The sequence below is a fragment of the Sardina pilchardus genome, chromosome 19 (assembly GCF_963854185.1).
Source record: "Sardina pilchardus chromosome 19, fSarPil1.1, whole genome shotgun sequence".
Lineage (NCBI taxonomy): Eukaryota > Metazoa > Chordata > Actinopteri > Clupeiformes > Clupeidae > Sardina > Sardina pilchardus.
In genome coordinates this window covers 27,863,990-27,888,612 of record NC_085012.1, presented here as the reverse complement: position 1 = coordinate 27,888,612, position 24,623 = coordinate 27,863,990, and the positions used below count along the sequence as shown (strand labels likewise).

Here is a 24,623-nt window from a genome sequence, read left to right as displayed (position 1 = left end):
TCACACAACTGAACACATACAATACAATTGTACATTTGCATATGACTCAAATGATTACAACACACTTTGTGACAGAGTTTTTCATCCTTTAGTTTCATTAGACCACCAGGCCAGCTTAATTCCAGACTAAGGGAAGGAGTGTTGAACCCAAATGCAGGGCAAGGCAAAACACGATAAGGCAAACGAGGAATCTGTACTTGAACCAAACTCACGGGAACAACAACACTACATAAGCCCAGACTATTCAAGACTAATGGCTGACGAGGACAGATGGGAGGATCCTTACACATGCAAGACATATCCCCTCAAAATTCTGATGATCTACCAGTTTGTTCATGGTGTTAATTGTACCATTCTACCTTATGGCAGCAGATACTGCTAGGCTACATGCACAGACAAAGGGATTTAGGGCTCTAATGTACACCCAGTGCAATTCAGTGATAAAAATTTCATCATGTGCTCCACTACAATTGTACATTGTGCCCAGGGGTGTGTCAATTAATGAAACAGTAGCCTATTCATTTTTTAAAAAAATGCTAAACCCACCTTACTTCTGGCCAAAAGCTGTTTGCTTTTAATCTGACCATGAAACATGTTTCCATAAACTCCCAAACTCCAGGAACAATGTCGAATCAAGACTTTTCAGGTGAATATCTACCTTGAAATGACCACTGGCTATCTGATTCGTTTACATAGATATTTACTGTATATTCCAATGAACCCAATGAATTAAGACAATATTTGACACTGCCATGAAAACAGCTTTTTCTGATTGACAACCAAATAAGTTCATAGTCAGAGTGAGCAATAAGACGGGGAGTATAACCATCTTCTTTGTGTTAAGGTACACTTAACACATGTGAGAGCACATACACACACACACACTCTCTCTCTCTCTCTCTCTCTCTCTCCTGCATTCTCTCCTTTGTTTAATTTACCATGTCCACATAACATTTCATGCCCACAACAAACTCGTATATTTACTTTTATTTACTCACAACAATACATTTGTAAAACTCACACATCTACTTTGGGTAACACTTTATTTGAAGGGGTCTACATACATTTACAAAACCGATACATTATGGTTTACTCAAAGTAATACATTTGCTGGAAGGAGGAGCCAAAGGCAGCAGAGAACACTGGCTTATGGTTGTAGATCAGATGTTTCATTGCATCCTCTTCATTGGCAAAGGAATGGAAGTTTTTCTTTGCTGTGAGGAGAAACAAACAGGTTACTCTTCTTCAAGAACTTTATGATCTCGTGGTGTCTTTGTTTCCCACATAAGTTCTCTTAAGGCCCCCTATGCAACATTTTAGAAATCATTGTGATGGTTTAATGACTGGTTGAGACGAAAACCAGCCTTGCAAGATCTGCGAGAAACCCAAAATTCTTCAAATTCTCTGGACACACACATGCCCCCTCAAGCACCGATTATCAATGCTGGTGAGTTATGAGAACAAGCAGCGATACAGTAGCTTACAGTTTTTTCTGAATGCTAAAGCACTAATCGTGATTCTTGTAGCACAATTTCTAAAACTATTAATACATACTGTAGCAAAACCACTCACTGAGTTTGCAAAACTAAAAGCATAAACACTGCTTTGAACTCAGTTTGCAATTTTTTAACACACACTCTGCAAAACTGTCGGCACAATTCACTGCACAACACTCTTTTTGCGGAACTTTAAACACAACTCACTGCTTACACTCAATTACCAAATTTCCAACACACTCCTAGCAAAATCATACACATGTATGGCTATCATTAACACTATTTTGCCAACTGTCTGGCACATTTTCACATGTGAAAACTGTTTTAGATCATTAGTTCACTTTGCAATCAGCCTAAGCAGTGTAAATAAGGCACAGGTAAGATATCTGTGTGGAGTACAATGGAAGGAGCAGGAAGAGTGAGAATTAGAGGAGGCCTAGGAAGAGGACGTGCAGGTGAAGGAGCGAGAGGGAGAGGACGACAAGGACAAGGAGCCCGGTGCCTTAGACAGGAGGACATTGCATGCAATGTACTGTAGATGAAATTTTGTGGCCGTACCCAGAGAGATGTCATGATGTAGACAGATTTTTTTTTTTTGTCTCAGTGAAATTACTATTTTGTGTTTTGACTTTGTATTTGTTTTGATGAGTGTGAATTTGAAGTTTGGATTCCTATATGTTTACAGAACTATGACAAAAGTATGACCTCAAAGCCAGATGTGTCTTGTATTCATACCATCAGTGTGTAGTTGACACAGTGTGTGCTTAGTAGATGATGGCTTGTGTTTACTGATTGTTGCAGAAACACCATTTTTACAAAGGTGTGAAGAGTTAATCAAGCTGTGTTCGCTTTTGCAAGAGAACTACAATGTTTTGATAATTTGGTGAAAGGTTTTGCTATTTGTGTGTAGAGTTTTGCAAAAATAGCCAATAGTTTCAAAAAAAGGGCCTAACCAATCAGAAAAAAACTGTAATTATTTAGAAGGTCATCATGGCAGAGCCAGCGAAAAGACCAAAGAGACAGTCGTGAAATGTGCACCCTTGAACTGTAGGGGGAGCTCTGTAGAGAAAAATGCGACAACAACCGTGAGACATAAACGAAGAAATTATTAGAGTTACAGAGCGGGCCTTTAATGTTCAACTCTGTACCATCTACAGCTTAACAGTAAATATATGACCTACCCTCATTGACAAAGAAGTCTGTCATGTAGAAAGTGGTTTTGATTGCAGATGGTGTGTGAGGGTAGTATGTCCGACTCCACTCGAATGCATTTTTCTCTGGGTGCCACTGGGTTCCGTACACAGGAAAATGGTATGCTATTCACACACACACACACACACACACACACACACACACACACACACACACACACACACACACACACACACACACACACACACACACACACACACAAAGAAATTGCACAGCACTCATAAACTAGAAATGCAGTTCCAAGGAATTACCAGTGCATGAAAATGCAAAAATGTATAGATAGATCATGTAGATATGGTTACTAAGGTGTAGCTAGGGTAAACATGGTGGTTGCATAGTTTAAAGAGAGTTGATAGTGTGAAGGTAGACAGTTTAAAGCTTAGCCTAAACATTCCAGTTCTAACTTAACTAATGATTTCTAGGCATGTTGAAATGTGAACTATGCTAACAATGATAACCAGGTTGATTGGTTTACTTAGCTAATGATTTCTAGCAGTTATGGTAAAAATGTTAACAATGCTAACAATGCTAACCAGGTTGATTAGCTAACTTAGCTAATGATTAACAGTTATGCTAAAAGTGCTAAATATGCTAACAATGCTAACTATGCTAACCAGGTTGATTAGCTAACTTAGTTGATGATTTCTAACAGTTATGCTAAAAATGCTAACTTTGCTAACTATGCTAACCATGCTAACTAGCTAACTTGCTAGTGAGGCGGCCACTATCAGGAATAAAGAAGTTACTGTAGTATAGACCGTTGCTGAGCCTACGTCACTACGTTCACTGGAGGCAAAACAACCATCAACTGCCATCAGCTACAACACAAAACTCATCCGATATGTCATTGTATTGTAAATCTTAGACATGACCATTTGGGACATATATATATATACTGTATATATCCAATGATCTATACACCCGCAACTTCTCCTTACTGTAGACGCTCGGTTTTTCTATAACGTAATTATAAATATCTGGCCATTCAACGGAGGGCAATCCTGCTATGTCTTCTTTCCATTCACTTAGAATAGGGATCTGTCAGAATGGTCCCACCTGATAATGTACGTTTTTTCAAAGTTTTTTCAAATAATCCTCCCAATCCCGTACACTGAGTGTATGTACATACTGTTTTATATCATTAGCCATTTCAGCAAAGGTTAATAACGGACTAATTTTAGCCGCATTACTAGTGCTTTTCAATAGCCGCCTAACTTTTCTGCCGCCAGTGACATCACGTTAACCCGGACATTTATACCGCTGTGAAGGGGTCTATAATCATGTTGGTTGTATAGTCTGGGGTCAGACCATTCGCAGAGCTGAAGCCTGTGGGTGGGATGAACAGTTCAAACTGCCTCTACACTTAATAGACCAGCATTTGTGACCAATCGTAGCCGTTCGGCAAAACGGCAAATACATCCTTCTTTGGAACGAATGACTTTAGTGCTTCTTTCTGCTTCAACCTTCAAAGAAAAGCCCAAGTCTAACTCTTCCAAAGCCGATTCGAACGAGCGCGCTTCGTTAGCCTCATCCATCTTTCGTTTTTCTCTATGGTTGTGCAACACATTCTCACACCCAACTCGTCGAACGAGGACGCATGGTCCAGCCCCTTGGCGTCAATATCGGAAGCCGAAGGTGAGCTAAAGCGGGCTCAAGGACTCCGTATACAGATAGAGCTTTCTTATTGGATAGGCTGGCCTGGAGTCGAACGCAGGCTTGGCCTCAATGGTGCGACCCTAGACCATCCCGCTAGGCAAAAATATTTTTGCCCGCTAGGGTGTCTGGATTTCTAGGCTAATGGAAACTGTCATAAACGCTTAATTGAAAAGGTAAATAGTTGAGTAGTTTCAATGGTTAAATTATTTAATAGTGTAATATTGCAGTGAGGACTTTTATTTTGAAACAGTTGTGGACAGAGGAAACAGTTTAACAGGATAGTCTTCAGAGAGAGATTGTATGCTTAAAGCCAAAGAAACTGACAGTTGGTGCCAGGTGGCCAGGCTATAGATCAATAAAGCTTTATATATCTATGGGCCTGGCCACCTGGCATAAGATTCTAATTGCTGCCGTGATGTCATGATGGGCAATGTAAGTCTATGGGGAAATTGTACAAGTTTTTATTTAATAGTTTAAAAAGTATAAAAGTTACAACGTTGAAAAATACATTGCACACCTGTCATAAGTAAGACCTACGTAACAAAGTTTGAATGAAGTTTCTACGTTAAACGGTTGAAGCTGCATTAAGCGCATTTTCATGCACTGTAATAAGCTTTGTCCCCTTCATCTCTTTCTAACTATTTATTTCTCTCAGAATCTCTCTCTCTCTCTCTCTCTCTCTCTCACACACACACACACACACACACACACACACACACACACACCACTTATCCTTACCCTCCATTGTTGAAATGAACTCTATGTTCCCATCTGTATTGGTGCTTAAGACTTTGTAAAAGTTTCTCAGCTTCTCGTTCTTGGTGAAATTCTTTAAGAGAGAAATCAGAGGATCAAACAGAAGATAAATCACTGTGAAATGTAATGAAATGTTATGTAATGTACTGATATACTGTTTCTCACACCTCCATGGAGATACTCCATTTATGAAAATTCACTGTGATGTTCTCAGTTGCCAGAGCTGTCATCATATCTGGTGGGAAATCTTTAAAGAGTTTGCTTTTAGTGGCATCTGTGTGGTAAATAAGGACATAGATACTATGAAAAACTAATAGACTAATACAGTCCATAATAAGTTACAATTATTTAGCATGTTTCACAAAACGAACATTGCTTATTGCACATAAAAAAAATATAAAAAAAAACAAGAACATGAAACAGTAGAGGAGGCAGAGAAATGACTATGAAAAAAACAGGATAAGGATCAGGATAATCAATCAGATAAGGCAACGTTTTGGTGAGATCAGGCTGTATCCACCTTATTCCTTAACCCGGAAATATGTATCGTTCCGATACTGTTTTTAACTTCTGTTCATTCTGTTTACATGTGCATTCTCGGTAGCTAACTAGAATATGCTTCAACTTAGATTTCTTTCGAAATGTTGACAATTCTGCCCTCAGCATGGATATACTACATCATATAATCAATGTAAAATAGAAAACTTTACTTTAAGTTAAGCACTGTCAACCGTCACGTTAAAATAGATACAACGCAGCTTCGCCGGAAATAGATAACCATTTTCGGTGTCATGGCGACCCCCATTGTTGGCTACGGAATATCGTGGATAAGGATTCAGAGAAAGAAGGGTGGTTATGCACAGACTGAGGAGGAGAGAGTTGGGGAGTTGGGGTGCATGCACTGAAGAACCTGCTAGGTAGAGGGTCTACTTTGGGACACAGCAAGTAGGTTGCTACTTGAGGACCTAAGAGAGTGGGATTAATGAAACATGGTCAGGAGGTCACTGAGGTACGGGGAGCCAGGGCTTTGAAGGTGAGAAGCAGAATTTTGAACTTAATTTGGGACTGGACAGGTTACTTGGAGAGGTATGGGGATGATGAGAGCCAATGGGAGATAAACCTTACTGCTGTCTTAAGCATATGTTGGTGTCCACAGTGCATTCAGACCCCTTCATTAGGTACTCTAGGTCATGGAGTCAAAGGGCAAAGGTCAGGGGTGGGACTGAAAGGAATCTGCCCAAGCAGTATAGGGAACTAAGCCCTGAGGGCTCCACATGTAACATGAGAGAAGCCATGTCTGCAGCACTCATTCCCAGATTGACACGAAATGGTTGATTGGCTGCAGCAGTGCTGCACGCCCTTCCAAATTTCAGAATGTCTCGCCCATTTTGAAAGCCTTTTTCAGAAATATGAAGTGGGTGGAGTTATGGGGTGAAGTTACTGCATGTTATGGAATGTAATTGCGCCACCTGTTGGTGGCTCGCGTAACCATTAGTTGGGCACTTCAGTTGATGTACTCATATGTGCAGGACGCCATTAAATCCCGTGCTGATTTGAAACAGTGACTTCTGCTTCGTGTGTCCCATTACACACTCACAAACATGGTGTCAGAAGCTTGGGAAAGTCAGTGAGATAACCTAACTCGACGCAAGTTTTTTCTAGTTCGAAGTTAACAGATAAACGGAGTTAAAATGGCTGCTAATCTGAACGCGATTCCACCTCCAGCTGAGATGAAGCTCTCCGGAGACGTTGCTGCTAACTGGGACACGTTCAAGGAAGATTTTCAAGACTACATGTTGGCATCTGAACTCGGTGAAAAAACAGCGGAAGTAAAAGCAGCGACACTGAGAAGGGTAATGGGCAGTGAATGTAGACATATCTATAAACACAACTTGCATTTAAATGAGGACGAAGAGAAAGATGTTGCAGCAATTCTGAAAGCTCTGGAAGAGTATTTTAAACCTGCAAAAAATGTTATATTTGAGCGTTTTGTTTTTGGAAGTCTAAAACAAGAGGAGGGAGAACTGATAGATGCATATGTGACTAGGCTGAGAGAAAAGGCTGCTACCTGCAACTATGGTCCATTAAAGGAGGAACTTAAGGGACAGGCTAGTCCTTGGCATAGCAAATGAAGGCACGCGCCGCAGGCTTTTGAGAGAGAAAAACCTTACCCTTGTTTCAGCTATTGATATGTGCCGGGCTGCTGAGCTTACAGACGCACGTATGAGAGCATTAGTCCAGAAACCTGAGGACACAATCAATGCTACAGACACCAGGCAGCCTGTGCGCAACTCGCACACGTTCACCAAGCCAAGGGCTAAAGACACAGGATCGAGCTGCAAATATTGTGGTCACCAGCATAAGGCCGGGAGAGACGCATGTCCTGCATTTGGAAAGGCCTGTCGCCATTGTGGAACACTTAACCATTTTGCTAGTGTGTGTCTAAAAAGACAGTCTGGACAGCCTCGCTTAAATGTAGTGGACACTGCAGACACTTTGCAGAACAGTGAGGAAGAAGCGTTTCTGTATATGACTGCAGCTGCTACAACAAATACGCAGCAAGGAAAGAAGTGGTTTGTGAATCTGAGAATGAACAGTGTTAGACTGAAATGCCAGTTGGACTCTGGAGCTACTTGTAATGTCATGAGCCTCAAAGAGAAGATGAGAGTGGCTCCGAAAGGGAGACTAGCACCTAGCCACACTAGGCTGAAGCTTTACTCAGGTGAGGCCATGAATTCACTAGGACTGTTCAGAACCTGTTGCTCAATAAAAGGACAGACTTACCCATTAGAATTTGAGATTGTGGAGACAAACCAGTATCCATTGCTGTCAGGCTCAACATGTGAACACCTGGGTCTGATGCACTTCACCATACCTGAGGAGCTCCATAAGGTGGAATGCATTGTTCCAGGATCTCTCACGAGGCAGCAGCTCACCAGCAGGTATGAAGATGTCTTCACCTCACCCATTGAGTCATTACCTGGTGAAGTCCACTTTGACTTAAATGAGTCAGTCACACCAGTTCAGTGCCCACCACGCAATGTCCCAATAGCCCTCAAAACAGCTGTAAAAGCAGAACTGGATAGACATGAGCGCGAGGGTCACTTAACCTCTGTGTCAGAGCCCACAGATTGGATTAGTAATATGGTAATCATTAAGAAGCCTGATAAAATTCGAATTTGCATTGATCCAAAACCATTGAATAAAGCACTCAAGAGATCACACTACATCATGCCTACGCTAGACGACGTCCTCTATAAGCTGCCCAAAGCCCGCATATTCTCGCTAGTGGACGCTCGTGAGGCTTTCTTGCAATGTAAGCTTGACAACGAAAGCAGCTTGTTAACAACATTCTGGACACCATGGGGACGCAAACGCTGGCTCAAGCTTCCTTTCGGAGTTTCAGTGGCTCCGGAAGTCTATCAAAGGAAACAGCATGAGCTCCTCGCTGGCCTGAGTGGAGTGGAGCCGATTGCAGACGACATCTTGAGGCTGTCAGGGACCATGACACCAAGCTACTTGCACTTGTGGAGCGCTGCAGAGAAGTGCGTCTCAGGCTCAGCTTGAAGAAGCTGCAATTTAAGGTGAAGGAGGTGCGTTTCCATCAGGGCTCAACATTAGCTTTTAAAAGTGGTTGCCAACTGGGCAACCAGGCATGAGGTTTTGGTTGCCAAATACCAAAAAATGGTTGCCCCATTATTAAAGGCCTGTTATTTCAGTTTTCTATGTGCACTAAAATAAGGCATATCTTTGATGCCTTGGATACATACTGTCTGTATCTACAATATGTTTAATGTGGTGTTTAGGGCTAATTGAGTGCACATTGCTTGTGTGTACAGTAGGTGTAATTGAGTGCCTGCCACTTTAAGAAATACGTGGTGAGAGTAATTAGCCAACACGGTCTACACTAGTGAATAATAATAGTTGCGCATAACGCATACGGATGCAATCAGAGGTGCAATTCATTGTTTTCTTATAACATTCGATTAAATAAATGTTCGAAAATGAAACAAGTCGAAGACAATCTTTTTGGGATCATAGAAGAGATAAGTATCTTCTAATGTTAATTTTAGTGACCACTACACGAAGGACATACATGACCTGAGCTAGCGGCATGGCAGGAGCTCTCTCCAGATGTAAAAGTTTGCCAAGGTTGCGTAGCCTTCTAAATGAACCCAAAAGTAGGCCTAAATTGACTAAATCCCATAGCCTAGACAGGTTAGCAACACAAATTTGAGAGATGCAAGAGAGCAAATCAACTTGATATTAGCCTATTATTATGTGTTACAATAGCATCACTGAAACTAGCAGCCATGTTTCGCTGGCACTGCTGCGCGTGTGTGTGAGAGGGGGAAAAGACGCACAGGCTAGCTTCTAGGGGAGAGGGTGCCTTGCGCACACGCATGTTAGGCTTTTTCAGAAGAACACGGTCATTTTTAAAAGTATCGTAAAGTAGGCTAACATTAGGCATTGTGACATTTTTAGTTTTGTATCGGTGAACCGTGCAACACTATAATCCTCATGCCTAGGCTACTTGAAAAACGTTCATTTTGTTTAGGCTACTATTACCTGCGTTCATTTGCCGGGCCATCCCGAGTTTTAGGAAATTAAGTTTACGTTGCCCAGCCCACCACATGTGTGAAATGCTGAAATATATGTACTGATAATTATAACAAAAAATGAAAATAATAATCAAACTACAGGAAAAAAGGGACAATGTTGTGGTTGCCACAGGGGCAACCAGGAGTGAGGAATTGGTTGCCACTTGTCATAATTTGGTTGCCCGGGGCTACTGGGCTACCGTTAATGTCGAGCCCTGGTTTCCATGGACATGTGCTGTCAGCAGAGGGCCTCAGACCAGACCCTGAGAAGGTCAGGGCAGTTCAGGCCATGCCAGTGCCAGTGGATGCCAAAGGTGTCCAGAGATTCATAGGGTTCATCACGTACCTTTCCAAGTTCATGCCGCAGCTGTCTGAGGTGTGTGAACCTTTGCGCAGGCTTCTAGACAAGGAAGTACCATGGCACTGGCTTCCAAAATATGATGCCGCAGTCGCAGAAATCAAGCGCTTAGTGTCAGCAGCACCAGTCCTGAAATATTATGATGTCAGCAAGCCAGTCACAGTGCAAAGTGATGCAAGCCAAAATGGTTTAGGATGCTGTCTCTTGCAAGATGGACAGCCGGTGGCATTCGCTTCCCGGGCGCTAACACCAGCAGAGCACAATTATGCACAGATCGAAAAGGAGTGCCTTAGCATAGTCTTTGCCTGTCAGCGTTTTCATTACTACCTCTATGGAAGATGTGATGTGATAGCAGAAACTGACCACAAACCGCTCATTGCCATCTTTAACAAGCCGCTCCTCAGTGCCCCAAAGCGACTTCAAAGTATGCTGCTAACCCTTCAGGGCTACTGCCTGAGTGTGGTGTACAAACCAGGTCCGGAGATGTATCTCAGTGACACGCTGAGCAGAGCCACAACACCCCCACATAGTTCAGACCTGCCCTACATACGGCATTCTGTATGCCTGATAGGACAGCAGGAGCAGTTGGAAGCTGAACAGGTGAATCAAGCTGATTACCTCGATGTCACCAGTCAGCGCTTGGCCCAGATCAAACAGTATACAGAGACTGACGAACAACTTCAGGCCCTCATGTCAGTTGTATTGGGGGGCTGGCCAGACCAGAGAGGACAGACTCCAATTGCCATCAGAGAATACTGGGCCTTCAGGGACGAAGTAAGTGTGCAGAATGGGGTCCTCTTCAAAAGTGACCGGGTCATCATCCCTAAGCAGCTTCGTCCTGAAATGCTGAGACGTATTCACTGGAGCCACATAGGAGCAGAGGCCTGTTACAGACAAGCGCGCCAAACACTCTTCTGGCCTAACATGCAAGGGGAGATCAAGGACCTTGTAGGCCAGTGTGCCATATGCAATGAGTACGCACATGACCAGCAAAAAGAGACAATGATGTCACATCCCCTCCCAAAGCGCCCCTGGCAGATTGTAAGCATGGATCTGTTTAACTTCGCAGGGAAAGATTTCTTACTCATCGTGGACCACTTCTCAGACTTCTGGGAAATAGAACACCTTCCTGACCTGTCTGCTGAAACTACCATCAGAAGATGCAAGGCCCAATTTGCCAGGTATGGACAACCTGATCGCGTAATCACAGACTGTGGCTCACAGTTTGATAGTGGCCTTTTCCGTCAGTTTGCCCGAGACTGGGGTTTTGAGCACGTTACTTCTTCCCCGCGTCACCCAAAGGCGAACGGCAAGGCCGAATCGGCAGTGAAGATTGCAAAAAACATCTGTAAGCGTGCTAAACGAGCAGGTGATGACCCGTGGAGAGCAATCCTGCTTTGGAGAAACACGCCTACTGTAGGCATGGATAGCAGTCCAGCGCAGCGGCTCAGGGCACGCCGACTTAAGACACCTCTGCCAGTGTCTGACTCACTCCTTGAGCCATTCGTTATGGCTGGCGTACCTGAGAAAATACAGCGCAAAAGACAAGTGGCTAAACACGACTATGACAGAACTGCAAGGGACCTGCCTGAGTTGCAGATAGGACAGGGGGTCAGGATGAAGCCCCTTCCAGGCGACAGGACTGGGATATGGCGGCGTGGCACATGTCTGCAGCAGGTGGCACCACGTTCATACATTGTGGAAGTGGACGGATCCACATATCGCCGCAACCGGGTTGACTTGCGGCCAGCGGAGCTCACCCCTCTTGAGATCAGTGTGCAGCCAGAACATGCCGCCGCCGCTGACTCACCCGCAGAAAGCAGCACACCTACTCTGGAGGACAGGGTGGAACCTATCGGCATGCCGGAAAACCTGTCAGCAGATCGTCAGCCCGCTACTGAGGCTATGGGCCATGCAAGTCTCAGCCCAGCACGGGCGCCTGAGCAGCCTGTGGGCCACACAAAGAGTGGCAGACTCATCAGGCCGCCACAGAGACTCAATTTGTGACATTAAACACACACACAGACATTAAAAAAAAAAAAAAAAGTCACAAACAAAATGTATTTACTAGTGACATGTTAATGGTTGCCTTGATGGCCAGGCATAGTAGCCCATCAGTGGAATGGGGAACATTTAGGTTATGTTTAATACAGGAGTTCCATTCTGTAATGTTGAAATGTTTACTTAAGTACAAGTAAAGTTTAAAAGAAACTTTTATTTAAAAAAGGGGAGATGTTATGGAATGTAATTGCGCCACCTGTTGGTGGCTCGCGTAACCATTAGTTGGGCACTTCAGTTGATGTACTCATATGTGCAGGACGCCATTAAATCCCGTGCTGATTTGAAACAGTGACTTCTGCTTCGTGTGTCCCATTACACACTCACAAACACTGCACCCCATAACTCCACCCACTTCACATTTCTGAAAAAGGTCCTGGTGACGTATAGACTCTCCAGAGAAGTGCAGGACTACGTCAGCATTCCAATATCATTTTGGACCAAAATGCCATGGCATGTTTCAACCTGTAGAGGGCGCTGAGAGCTATATCTCCAATACAAAATCATACGAAATGTTACTTTTCTCGGGAAACACGATTTTTGTCAATATTAACCCTGGTAATAGTGTAGTTCACCACTTATGAGTAATTTCAATCAATCAACAGCTCAAAAAACATATTTTAGGGTGCAGTTACACTTAAACAAGGAGTAACTGCAGCAGTTTCAAGAGCTTAAAAGGAACTTGATTTTTTTTTTTTTAACAAAATTGGGATATTCACTGTGATAAACCATCAGTTTACTATAAATGCACACGTGACATACCTTTTCAACAGTATAGGCTGTCCTAAATATTTAATCTACACTGACCCTGTGTAAATTCCAATGGCAGGGACACTCCTCTGGTGTTCGTTCGACAAAGCAGTTTTTCACCACTTGTAATGACCAACAGCTGTTCAAATCCCAGACAAGTACCCCAAATTGGAAAGTAATCACCTTGGCAGTTGGCCTGATACAGAGAGAAATAGACAGATAAACACACATCAACAAACCCACACTCATACTGTAGATCAACAATCAAACACACATACACAGAGGAGAGTTACTAAAACTTACTAAAACTTCTTATTCTCTGTACTTCATAACAATGGACAAGCTGTTGGACAATGCTTTCAGGCTTCATATATATGAAAAGGTGTACAGTATGTGACACTTTACAGCCATGATAGTCATCTAGTATTAGGTGATGTATCTAATATGGGGGAAATAATGTAATGAATAACAACAGGGGCAATCCCCTTGTAAGTGCCCAAATGCTCCAAAAAGCTTAAGTCATGGCAAGGATTTTCCATTTTCCTTACTGGAACCACAACTTCCTCTCATTTTTTCAAGGTAATTTTTCTTAATGCCAATGGTAAGCAAGATTTTGCATACCTTCAAAGCAAGTTTATAGAAGATGTGAGCTGCTTTAGCATATCCTGATGTCAGAAGGTTTGCAGCCCCGCCCGGGAAAAGAATACTGTAAAAAATAAATGTTGAGTTGCATCATTTCATATACAGTACATTATATTCACTGGTAATTTCAGCAACCTACCCATTGATAGAGTGGAACAACTGATGGTATTCTTCCTCAGGTCGATTAATCCTGTAAAAAACACACACAAACACACACACACACACACACACACACATCAGGAATGGAATATTTTGTATACCTGCTACTGTGGCTGGTGGATTCCAAAATGTATCAGCCACTAAAGATGTAACAGTATGAAGAAATTTGATATCATGATTATAGTAAGCAAAATGATCATGGTTATTGCTTTTATTGTGCTACCAATTTTTGTATCATTTTTTCGAAACCTACCACCTATGTTGGACAGAACTCATTGGCCTGTCCTCCATGCACAGTAGCAACAAAACTAAGGTCAACAGAACAGCATTCACAGGCCATAGCGTCTGCTCGGCTCCTTTAATACACACTCTGTTTGTGTGAGTTCTGGAGCATCCTATAACCCAACTATCCAACTTGGTCTACCTATATGCCTGCAGTCTGGAGCTGAAGCAGGAAATAAGGCAAACTAGATTCCTCAATAGACCTCTGAAGTTCGCCTACAAAAAGGATCCAAAGCTGCCATCTTTGCCCATATTAGGAGATCCCGGAGTTAATTGAAGCTTTGAAACAATTGTTTTGGACAAATGTGTCTGCCGAATGAATAAAAGTGCTAAAACGATGTGATTCCATTGCTGTAAAATGTAGCACTTTTAGGTTTAAGCTACAGAGCTACGTGGGTGGGTGGCGGTTGCTCATTTCCATTCCTGCTATACACATGCATACACACAACAGTCAACTACACAAAATACAATAAAATGATTGATACTGATCACATGACTAATATATGAGGTTGGTCTTACATCACAGGCACGACGCGAGCCCCTGCAGCCTCCAGAGTTTTGACGTAAGATGCAGCGATGTAGGAATTACGCTTTGGCTTAGGATATTTTAACTCTTGTGCCAAGATACCTAAGGAAAAAAACAATAGAAACGAATAAATAACTAGCACACTATACAGCATACATGGCAACACCAAATTGTACAGTACAATATATATCTTATTATTTCATAGGTTTATTGTTAGTTTATCGTTTTGTTTCAAATCCCTTTCAATTTCTAGCCTACTTATTATATGAATAACAAATACATGTGCAGTGTTGCGCTTCTCTTTGTCTGTACTTTGAACTAACAAGTAACTCAAAATATGACCACATATACTGTACAATACTAGCCTGGGTTTCCCATACTGCCTTGCGCGGTGATTTCTTTCACGCTGCTAAGGCAGTCTGGAAACTAACGCCCCCATTTTCGCCTGATGTTGGGGGCCAATCACAGAACAGGGGAGAAAGCAAGACCGTGATGAGCTATGCAGAGACACATTTGATTGACATCCGTGGCGCCCAATGAACGGATCTGGGCATTTTTTCAAATACGAGAAAATGAACGTCTGGTTGCCAGACCATGGAGGTATTATAAGAACTGGAGAAAGTGAACAAGTCCCGCCCCCATTCATTTCAATGGGAATGCTAGGCTAGTGAAATGTGCCAAAATTGAACGATTTTTTCAGGCTTCAACATGGCGTTTCAAGGGGCTTGTTTCCGGTGCCGTTTTACTTAGCCAATTAAGTGCCAGGTTACCGATTGACGTAAGGTACAGAAGGAGAGCTCGTGCCCACACTAAGCTCGTGCATGAGCTGAGAGTGGAACAGCCACCAATCAGCATGACTAAAACGCAGGTAAAACGGCACCGGACATGATGTATTTCTGGAAAATGGCGATGAGGAAGTGCTTTGCTAATCGGTCAAATCCTGACCCCCTGCTGCCAGACCACGTCTCATTTGAGAAGTGGGAGGCGTTAGCCAGGCTAGTACAATACATCAAAATATAATTAAGAGGTATGAGGACACATGCAATAATCACAAATAAATTGAAAAAAAATTACTCACCAATGATTGGCTTGTCATTTCTTCTCTTGTCACTCCGTGAAACAGCTGCATGTATTCCACAGAGTGCAATGAGCAGGCAGGCAAGAGAGAGCACCCTCATGACTCTGGTTAGAGGCTGCTCAGAGGCAATGGCTTTCCCTGTGAGAGGGTAATTAAGGCAAAAGCGAGACATACTTGTTTTATACAGGTTCCACATATAGCTAGAGACCCTTCTCAGAAACTGAGTGAAACTCAACTGGATCAGTGGAAAAGAGGGCTTCTGTGACAGTGTTCCTTCACTCTGTGTTCTAGGTGTCTGTGTCTCAGGTTATCACTAATAGAAGATAGTTTTACTTACCAACTCTGTAAGTGTAAATGGTCAAACATAAAAGAGCTCACTGATGCTCCTGGATATCGAAGGAACAGAGGAGTGAAACACACACGCACGCACGCACTTATGTATGCACGCACAGTCGCACACACAAACCCTCTTTGAGAAATAGCATTGCAAAGAGAAGTGGGTTTTTTTGAGAAACCGCTGCAAAGAGAAGTGTTTTTTTGTGAAATAGTATTACAAAAAGAATGGTTGCTTGTGAAATAGGTGCATATTGCATAAGACCTGACCTGTGAGAAGAGAAATATGCTTTATGACATTGTTGCGAGAAGAAAATATTGCTTTGTGAAATGTTGGGAAGAGAGCACTCAGAACAGTAGAGTATCCACTACTCAGATACGTATTGACATCCCAGTGAGAATAGCTGGATGTATTAGTGCACCTTTGAAACCCCTCTGAGAAATCTTCCCTGATGAGCACATTCTCCAGCTCATTTTGACAGGGCTCCAAGAGAGTAAGGGGGGCCATGATTTGATTGGGCTTGGCATCCATCGGGGCAAGGGTTGGGGACTCAGAGGCAAACATATGCCTCCCGCTGCCCGCATGTAGTGGTGCTGAAGTTCCGGGAGCCACTCCTAAACAATGTAGTTTACTGAGCAGCTCTGACAAAAAATAAAACTGAATCATAATCTACAAGGCAAGGGTTCAACAGTGGAATGCAGGGTTGCATTAGAAACAATCGAATCGAAGTGTGCCTAGGATATATTCTCAAAAGGGGACCAAATTGTGAGCAAAAAACCCAGAGAGCTTCCTGATATCGGACCACCACGTCTGATCCACTGTCGACCCTCATAACTGAACTTTCCAGAATGTTAAGATCTTGATTGTTTTCAAAATTGTTAAAACTGGACGATGAGCAGAACGCCATATCTGCCCTCAGACCAGCTTCTTGCTATGAGGGAGGTCTCGGCTTTGGCGTTTATGCAATTCTACTTTTATTATTATTGTTTATTATTTTGTTATTTCACACTGCTTGGCCCAATAACTTAATATTCTAAAGCTGGATGTTGATATTTTGATTATATGATTTTATGAAGCCATGGATGAACAAGTTTATAGGTCATGATATCAAATGAAATCAATTATCAAACCAACATGCATTTTTCACTTAGTATGTAATGTAATTGGTTATTGATTGTATTGATTACACAGTATACAGGGATACCTTTACTGGGGGATTTCTGCAACAAGGTAACTAATTAACTGAAATAAATGTTTTAGAACTTAACTGAAATAAATGTTTTAGAATTTAAATGTGGTGTAGGTGTCTCATTTTGTCTTAGAGAATACTAGTTGATAAGCAGTGGTTACTTGAGCTGGTTATAAGGCCTAAACATAATAACTAACGTCAGGATGAGCAAGAGTAGCCTAGTTTATTTTATGATGGTTGATAGTAGACAAACTGATCAAACATTTCAAATATCAAACTGTTACTGACAGAGTGCAAGTGAGAATATGCAGTCTAGATGGCCTTCCTCCAGAGACATGTATTCCTTCCCGGTTAACATTTTTAAGAAAACTTTGAACATTAGAACATTAGAAAACATAGAACATTGGTGAGTCATAGATGCAAATGAGCCCGTTTGTTTGTTCCATAAATGATGATGCTTAACCCCTTCAAGTATCAGTAGCTCATGACTTTATTTTAATTTCCTTTCACTTGACATGATGGATAGGCCTACACACAAAGAGCAAGTGCAATGTAAGCATGTTAGGAAATAATTAGTCTACTTTATGACATTTGGAGATTTATTTATAACTTTAAAAATACAATTTATATTTTGTGAAGATATGAAGAAGCCCTCCTCCCCAAAAGTCCACAGGACCAAACACTTTAGGCTCTTCTCATCTAAAGTAATTGCCCTTCAGAAAAAAAAACAGCTTGACCAGCTTTTGTGTTTTAGATTTCACCTTGCATATATGCAGACATATTCTAGTTGGTTTTGTTGGTTCCACCGGTGGTCTTACCATCTAATAATGGCCATTTTAACTGCTGCTCTTTTCCAGCATTCTTTAAGCTCAGCCAGCTCAGACTTAGACAAATCAGCCTGAGCTCATATACATGATGACCCATGCAACAAATGCTGCTCTCACAATAGAGTTGGCACAGAGAAAATTCTACCTCTTTTACTTTCATTTAATTAATCATTGTAATGTTGTTCTATTTTAGCATCAATAATCAACATTGACTTAAAATGATTCAAAATGGTCATATCTGATCCACACACCATTAAGTTGATCCATTCAAATAATTCAAAACCCACAATATTTGTCAAGGCATGAACATCATAGTGCAAACACAAATGTGACAGTAGTGAGGTAAAGTTTCAACAGGAAGAAATCAGCTTCCCGAACCCAACATCTGTCTGTAAGCGGCATAGGAACATGATTGCAGAAGAGTGGAAAACCTGAGAGGTCAGAGACGTGTGGACACATCAGTGACATAAGACACAGGGCAGAGGCGTCTACTCAAATAAGTAGATCTGCTGGAAGGCAGAGGTGGCTCCAGTGAACACTGGATTATAGTTGTAGATCAGATGCTTCTGCTCCTCATCCTTGCTGGCAAAGGAGTGAAAATTCTTCTTTGCTGTGAGGGTGAGAAACAGAGATAACATGTAAAACTGTTAAACAGTTACTTACAGTAATGGCCTACAGATATTCAAGTCATTAGAGACATGAGGTATTGTTAGTAGAGTCAGCACAGTACCTTCATTGACAATGAAGTTGGCCATGTAAAAGGTATTCTTAATGGCGGAGGGTGTGTGAGGGTAATATGGTCTGGCCCATTCAAAGGCATTCTTCTCTGGGTGCCACTGGGTTCCATACACAGGGTAATGGTAAGCTGTTCAGAGAGACAGTACATAGACACATTATCAATTTGTCAATCAAATCAATAAATCAATCAGTCAAGTGTATCCCATCCCCTCTTCAGAAACAAGATAAGACTTTTGGCATTTGGCAAACACACACTGACTGAAACAGACTATAGCCAGTGTGCCAAAGTGCAAGAGCTACATATGTGAAGATCCTGCCTCTCACTCCAGCACTACTTGTTCAGAAGCAATGCATGCACCACCTTCATTCTGCCGTGTCAATAAGTTCATATCAATTAAGTTAGTAATTGATATCAATCCCAGTGGGAACAGGCTTTAATGGCCTGCTATATGTGCCCATTCACACTATTTTGGTGTAAGAATTCACAAGATGTGAAAGTCCTTACTTTAACCAGTGACTATACATTTACAATAAAACTGACAATGTTTACATGTAAATATTAAGTCAACTGCCTTAGCACACATTTTAAATTGCCTGTAAATGTATGCATATGGTGGGTGTTCTAAGAATGCTGAGGATACACACAGGCATCTTCAAAAACCTGTAAAACAAAGGACTTGGTCCTTCGTAGAATTGAAGGATTCTTGACATGAACAGTCATTCAGTGGGATTCTACAGTATTGTCCTTAAAATGACCCTGGTAAGGATCCTACCCTGACATTGAGAAACAGTTATTCTCTATCTTTTTCCTTTTTCCTCACCCTCCATGGTTGAAACAAACTCGGTATTCCCATCAGTATTCGTGCTCAGGATTTTGTAGAACTTTTTCAATGCTTCATTCTTCATGAAAGTCTGCAAGATAAGTAAAGTCAGATCAAGATACTTTTTGCTTCAAATGAGTTAAAGCCACCTCTAAAAATGATAGTTCTGGTCCTTGATTATGATTGGCTGAGTCATGTTCTATGCCGTTGCAAAATCCAGCACAAACATACACATTGACCGCATTTCATCTATTACTGCGCTACCACAACTTCATAGAACAGAGAGTAGCTGTGTCTCGACATTGCTTGGCAACCTTTCAGATTGAGGAAATATATTTCTTGGCAGAATAATGATTATCTATGAATAAATTGTTACATTTCTTGATGTTGCGCCTTTCTTTTACGAAATCTTGCCAGTATATGTAGTAACCATTTTAGAAGAGCAATAAGCCACTCAAGTCCGTAGTTTATATTGATAAACAGGTAAGGCACTCCACTAGCACGTCATGCCTAACAACCCCCCTTAGCTGTTCTAAAATCAGTGTAATCTACGGCCTCTCAGGGCTTCTTGCTTAAATACACTACTCTGCGGTGGTCTGGTTATGCTGCCTCTCCTCTCACCTCCACAGAGATACTCCATGTATGGGAATTCTCTGTGATGTTTTCAGACTCCAGAGCTTTCATCAAATCTGGAGGGAAATCTTTGAACAGTCTGCTTTCCACTGCATCTGAACAGATCATTTGATATTATAGTTAGAAATATGAATAGTCATCAAGACAACAGAATTATTTCCTGACAGTTAATGTTAATGTTAATAGATATGTTAAGACATATTTAGTCATTCAGTAGACTTTTAGGCTTGATACATTGTCATTACTATTTCCATAATTGACATATTTTTTCATTCATTTTGTTTATTTACCAGACATTTGTTTTAAATGTACTCTGTGCTCACCCTTTGTAAATTCAAGTGGCAAGGAAACTCCAGTAGTGTTCGTTTGAGAGAGAAGATTTTCCCCACAGGTCAAAATCAACAGCTGCTCGAATCCCAGACATGTACCCCACACTGGGAAGTAGTCACCCTGTGAAGCTGCCTGTATTGAAGAGCAGAAACAGAACTTATAAAACAGATTCTTTTTAAATACTGTGTTTATGCATTTTTGTCTAAATAGTCTTATTTACAAATATCCAGTTCTTTGTGGTGTGGATTCAATGTGAAAATGCGCCTTCAAGATTCTCAACACATTATAACGTTGGTGGAAACAACCTGTGTTGATGGATGTTTTGGCTGTGGCATTTAAATAAGGCACAATTGGTTTATCCCAGGGCTGAGTCAACTGGTGAATACTGCATAAAGCTAAAAACACTCAAATGTCATAGGACTGGAGGAGGAAGGACAGAAGGAAGGGAGGGAGGGTGGACAAAAAGACAAATGGTCTGCACCCGATATACAGTATGTCAGTGTAAATGGCTGATCCTCATGTAACTTCACAGACTCTTTCACTGGCTCATTGAGCTAATACATTGAGCTAATACATCGGCCAAAGGGAGGTGCAGCAACGGACACATGTCAATATCTAAAGAACTGTTTAACCTAAAAATCTTGGTCCCGTTTACTCACTTCACTTATTGAACCTATAAAATAGTTCAATAGTCAAATTGTTTGAATATTTTCCCTCTAGGGGCCACTTCAAACTGATTGGATCCTGTTAATCTCTGTTTGTGACTGTGTCTGTTGCATTGTTATCATGATGACACACTTAACTTTAGCTTTACTGGTCAACTGTGTGAGGAGAAATGGTCATGCAAAAAAGTGGTCACTCTACTCTGGGATATACACATAGAGAGAACAAAAGAGTGAGTAAACACATTAATAATGGGGTTGCAATAACATTTTCATGAAATGAATGACACAAATAACCCAATAAGATGTCTGGGTCTGTCTGTTTTTAAACGTCAGTCCTTTTTCTGTAATAGAGCTAGAGGATAGCAGTGGAAAGAAGAGATCCTGAGCCGTGATCCTACTGTACTGACCTCAACAGCAAGCTTGTAGAAGATGCCGGCTGCTTTAGCATAGCCTGATGACACCAGACTTACACCACCTCCAGGAAAAAGAATGCTGAAAAAGAAACACTTATTTTGCTGATGCAACATAAAGAGGTGTTTTTCGATTGGATTGTTGGATTGTTGGATTTTTCCTTGTTTTTTTATATAAGATAAATTGCCAAATTCAACTTTACCATGGGTGCTAATAAATGCTGAAGGCGTTGAATATGTATACATTTGTCCTATTATGTGTTTGCTCGCATATTCAACCGATTTGGTGTTGTTACAGGCCTGTTGGCACATTTATGTAGTGTTGGAGGTATAGAAACATATTATTGTGACTTGTGTTCTTCTTTCTAATACTTTTCACATACTTTTTGAGATCCTTACCCATTGATAGACTTGAACAGTTGTATGTATTCCTCTTCAGTCTGATTAATCCTGTAAAACCAAATATTCACACATGAACACAGTCTAAACAGCCTCACCTTGGTTGGGTGACTTTCAGTTACAGTGATGGTCTTTATTGAAGCCACTCTTACATCACAGGGACCACCCTGGCTCCTGCAGCCTCCAAATATTTCACATAAGATGCAGCAATGTAGGAGTTTTGCTTTGGCTGAGGTTTGTACACCTCTTGAGCCAAGACACCTAGAGGATAGAAATAAGACATTATTTGACAAAAAACATTTAGAAATGCTTTACAATTGAATTACACTTTTGAAAACTTAAAATTGAAAATTAATTGGCCAACACAGAGTGTAGGTCTATTTGCCATGCCAATATAGCTCTGTTGAATTGAATTCACAAATCAATTTGGTTGAAACCTTGACTTAAAGCCACTTGTGCACTACCCCTAAAGTGCCAGAAGAGGGGGTGCTGATACACTTTGTCAAACTACTTATAAACATTTCTGCAGTGAATCTGCACAGTGGGCCTTGCAAATACTTAATTGTAGTTAACTACCATACTCATCAATTGCCATTTTATCATTATCATTATGCCTATTTCACCCTGGGACAGCCTGACAAGGAATTATTGAAATTGAATAATAGACTTAATAGTTCTGAGAGCTTAATAATTCTGAGGCTAACAGTATGAGCCAGGCAATATCTGAAAATTCCAAGAAGTTTCCTTGAAAACAATCAAGAGTTCAAATCCCTGCCATATTGTGACATACCTTTTTACGGTTGTTATTTACATACGTGACTATCTATGCTTGTAAATCTACAAATACTACAGCCTAGAAATTGTAGCCTAGGCCTACTTGCAGAATTGCTGAATGACTCTTTTGATCTTAGCATAATCAAAGATTCTTAAATAACCATCTCTGGCATAATGTGCTGCATCCTGCAATCCTGCAGTAGCCTAGGCCTAATTATTATGTTAAGGTATGTTGGACATTGGAAAAATAGCAACATTCTTTGTTTCTAATCATTTTGCCTAACCAATTATCGAAAATAGACATACATTATAGCAGTAAAAGAAACTTCATCTGATGTCTAGTTTTTCATTGTTTGATGTCTTTGCCTTTCACACCACGAGGCCACAGTATGATGGAAGTTCTGTTGAATTAGGACATGTCAGACATGCTGAAAAGAGACGATTTGATTTGGTCGTAATTTCCCAGTTGTGCAACTGTATAAACCTTGGCCAATCCATCAAAGTCCATACATTAGGGACTACAATGCACTTGACAACACATATACAACTCGATGCCTTTGTGCTTTCCGACATCACATGACGCACCATGAGTTTGCACATTTGTTTGACGTCATTGAACACTTGAAGTCAGTTAGCCTATTAATATTAATAAGGTTGCAATTTAAATGAATGAATAATGAATTAGCCTAACTTTACTCCGGTCTTTTTGAGGGTGCTCAACTAACCAAGTTTATCAGTGGGCCAAGTAAATTTGGCCATCAGAAGTCGAGGAGGCATAGCCTATAGCCTAACGCAATTGGGCAATTGGTTATTTCCAGCATGTATCACATTGCCATAATCAATAAACTTGTTATCTCTGTCTAATTTTAGCTCCACGGACAATTATTGCACTGGACTGTTATGCTAAGACTAGCCTACTCACCAATAATTGGCCAGTCATTCCTTTTATCTGTAGTAATTCTCTGAACAGGGACTGCGGACAAACCACAAAGGCATACGGCTATACAAAATAGCACTAAGTTAAACACAGCCATGGTTTGCGAAAGACGACTGTTACGTTGTTGCACATAGAGGAAACAGTCATAGCCTAGGCCTACTGTATATCACGTTGTCTCACATAGCTCCTCCCACTGACATTTCAGCCAATGCAAGGTCGCCTAGCTGGTTAAAGATACCACTTGTTGTGACAATGGACAGTACAGGTTGTGACATGCCTTTAGCAGTAAAATTCAAAGTGATTCCAATCTTAGGTGAATAGCCCTGGGTACTGTAATGGTCGTTAGAGTGTGAAGTCTAAAACACTACCAACATTAGATAGCTTACTTATCAAGCATTCAGCAATTCTTTATAATTCACTATCCAGCCTATTCAGTTATCTGGAACAAGATAGACATTTTCTATTGTCTGTCATGCATGCTTTATGCTTGAAGTCTATAACAAACAGTCACTTTTGTGAGATGCTTGAAGTCTATAACAAACAGTCACTTTTGTGAGAAGAGCCATAAAATACTAGCCTATAGAAATCTAGACAATCCTAGCGGCAGCAAATCTTGATGTGGGTATGGCTGGTCAGGCTAATAAAATACTGGATTGTGGATATTTCTGCTGCTCTTATTCATTGGGAACAGTCAGGACCAAAATGTGAAATAGCCTAGTCCTGGAAAAAAATGTGGCAGGCATTTTTATTAAAGGAAAAGTACTAGACCCTACATGTTGTTTCTGTAGGCCTACACATGATTTTTAGATGGCAAATCCTTTTCTGCTGTATAATAAACTGTAACTGTCAAAGTCATGAATCTTAAAAATAAAATGGAAACAGTTTTTAATCAAAGTCTAAGTCAAGAACAAGTCAGAGGGGAGTGGTAAGGTTACAATCTTAAGTAGAGTAAAACAATACTGTACACTTACAGGTTTTTCAAATACGTAAAT

The 24,623-nt window shown here is 41.2% G+C and overlaps 2 protein-coding genes across 3 annotated transcripts; both read right to left on the bottom strand.

Moving 5' to 3' along the window:
- Positions 1-1,026: 1,026 nt before the first annotated feature.
- LOC134065615 (gamma-glutamyl hydrolase-like) lies at positions 1,027-16,051 on the bottom strand. Of its 2 annotated transcripts, none has more exons than XM_062520565.1 (10): positions 15,912-16,051; positions 15,575-15,712; positions 14,490-14,598; positions 13,669-13,719; positions 13,509-13,593; positions 12,945-13,083; positions 5,288-5,394; positions 5,103-5,193; positions 2,678-2,812; positions 1,027-1,214 (listed from the first exon to the last, which is right to left on the bottom strand). In XM_062520565.1, exons 2-10 carry the CDS (start codon positions 15,672-15,674, stop codon positions 1,090-1,092), a joined length of 942 nt encoding a protein of 313 aa, XP_062376549.1. In that variant the 5' UTR covers positions 15,675-15,712; positions 15,912-16,051; the 3' UTR covers positions 1,027-1,089. The 2 variants fall into 2 exon arrangements, with proteins under 2 accessions (XP_062376549.1, XP_062376550.1); XM_062520566.1 differs by having other exon boundaries at positions 5,288-5,367.
- A 1,259-nt stretch (positions 16,052-17,310) lies between these two features.
- On the bottom strand, positions 17,311-23,772 carry LOC134065614 (gamma-glutamyl hydrolase-like). Its single transcript, XM_062520564.1, has 9 exons — positions 23,617-23,772; positions 22,073-22,181; positions 21,921-21,971; positions 21,519-21,603; positions 20,440-20,578; positions 20,105-20,211; positions 19,484-19,574; positions 18,655-18,789; positions 17,311-18,534 (listed from the first exon to the last, which is right to left on the bottom strand). The coding sequence occupies exons 1-9, from the start codon at positions 23,726-23,728 to the stop codon at positions 18,413-18,415; spliced, it is 951 nt and encodes a 316-aa protein (XP_062376548.1). The 5' UTR covers positions 23,729-23,772; the 3' UTR covers positions 17,311-18,412.
- Between the last annotated feature and the right edge of the window lie 851 nt (positions 23,773-24,623).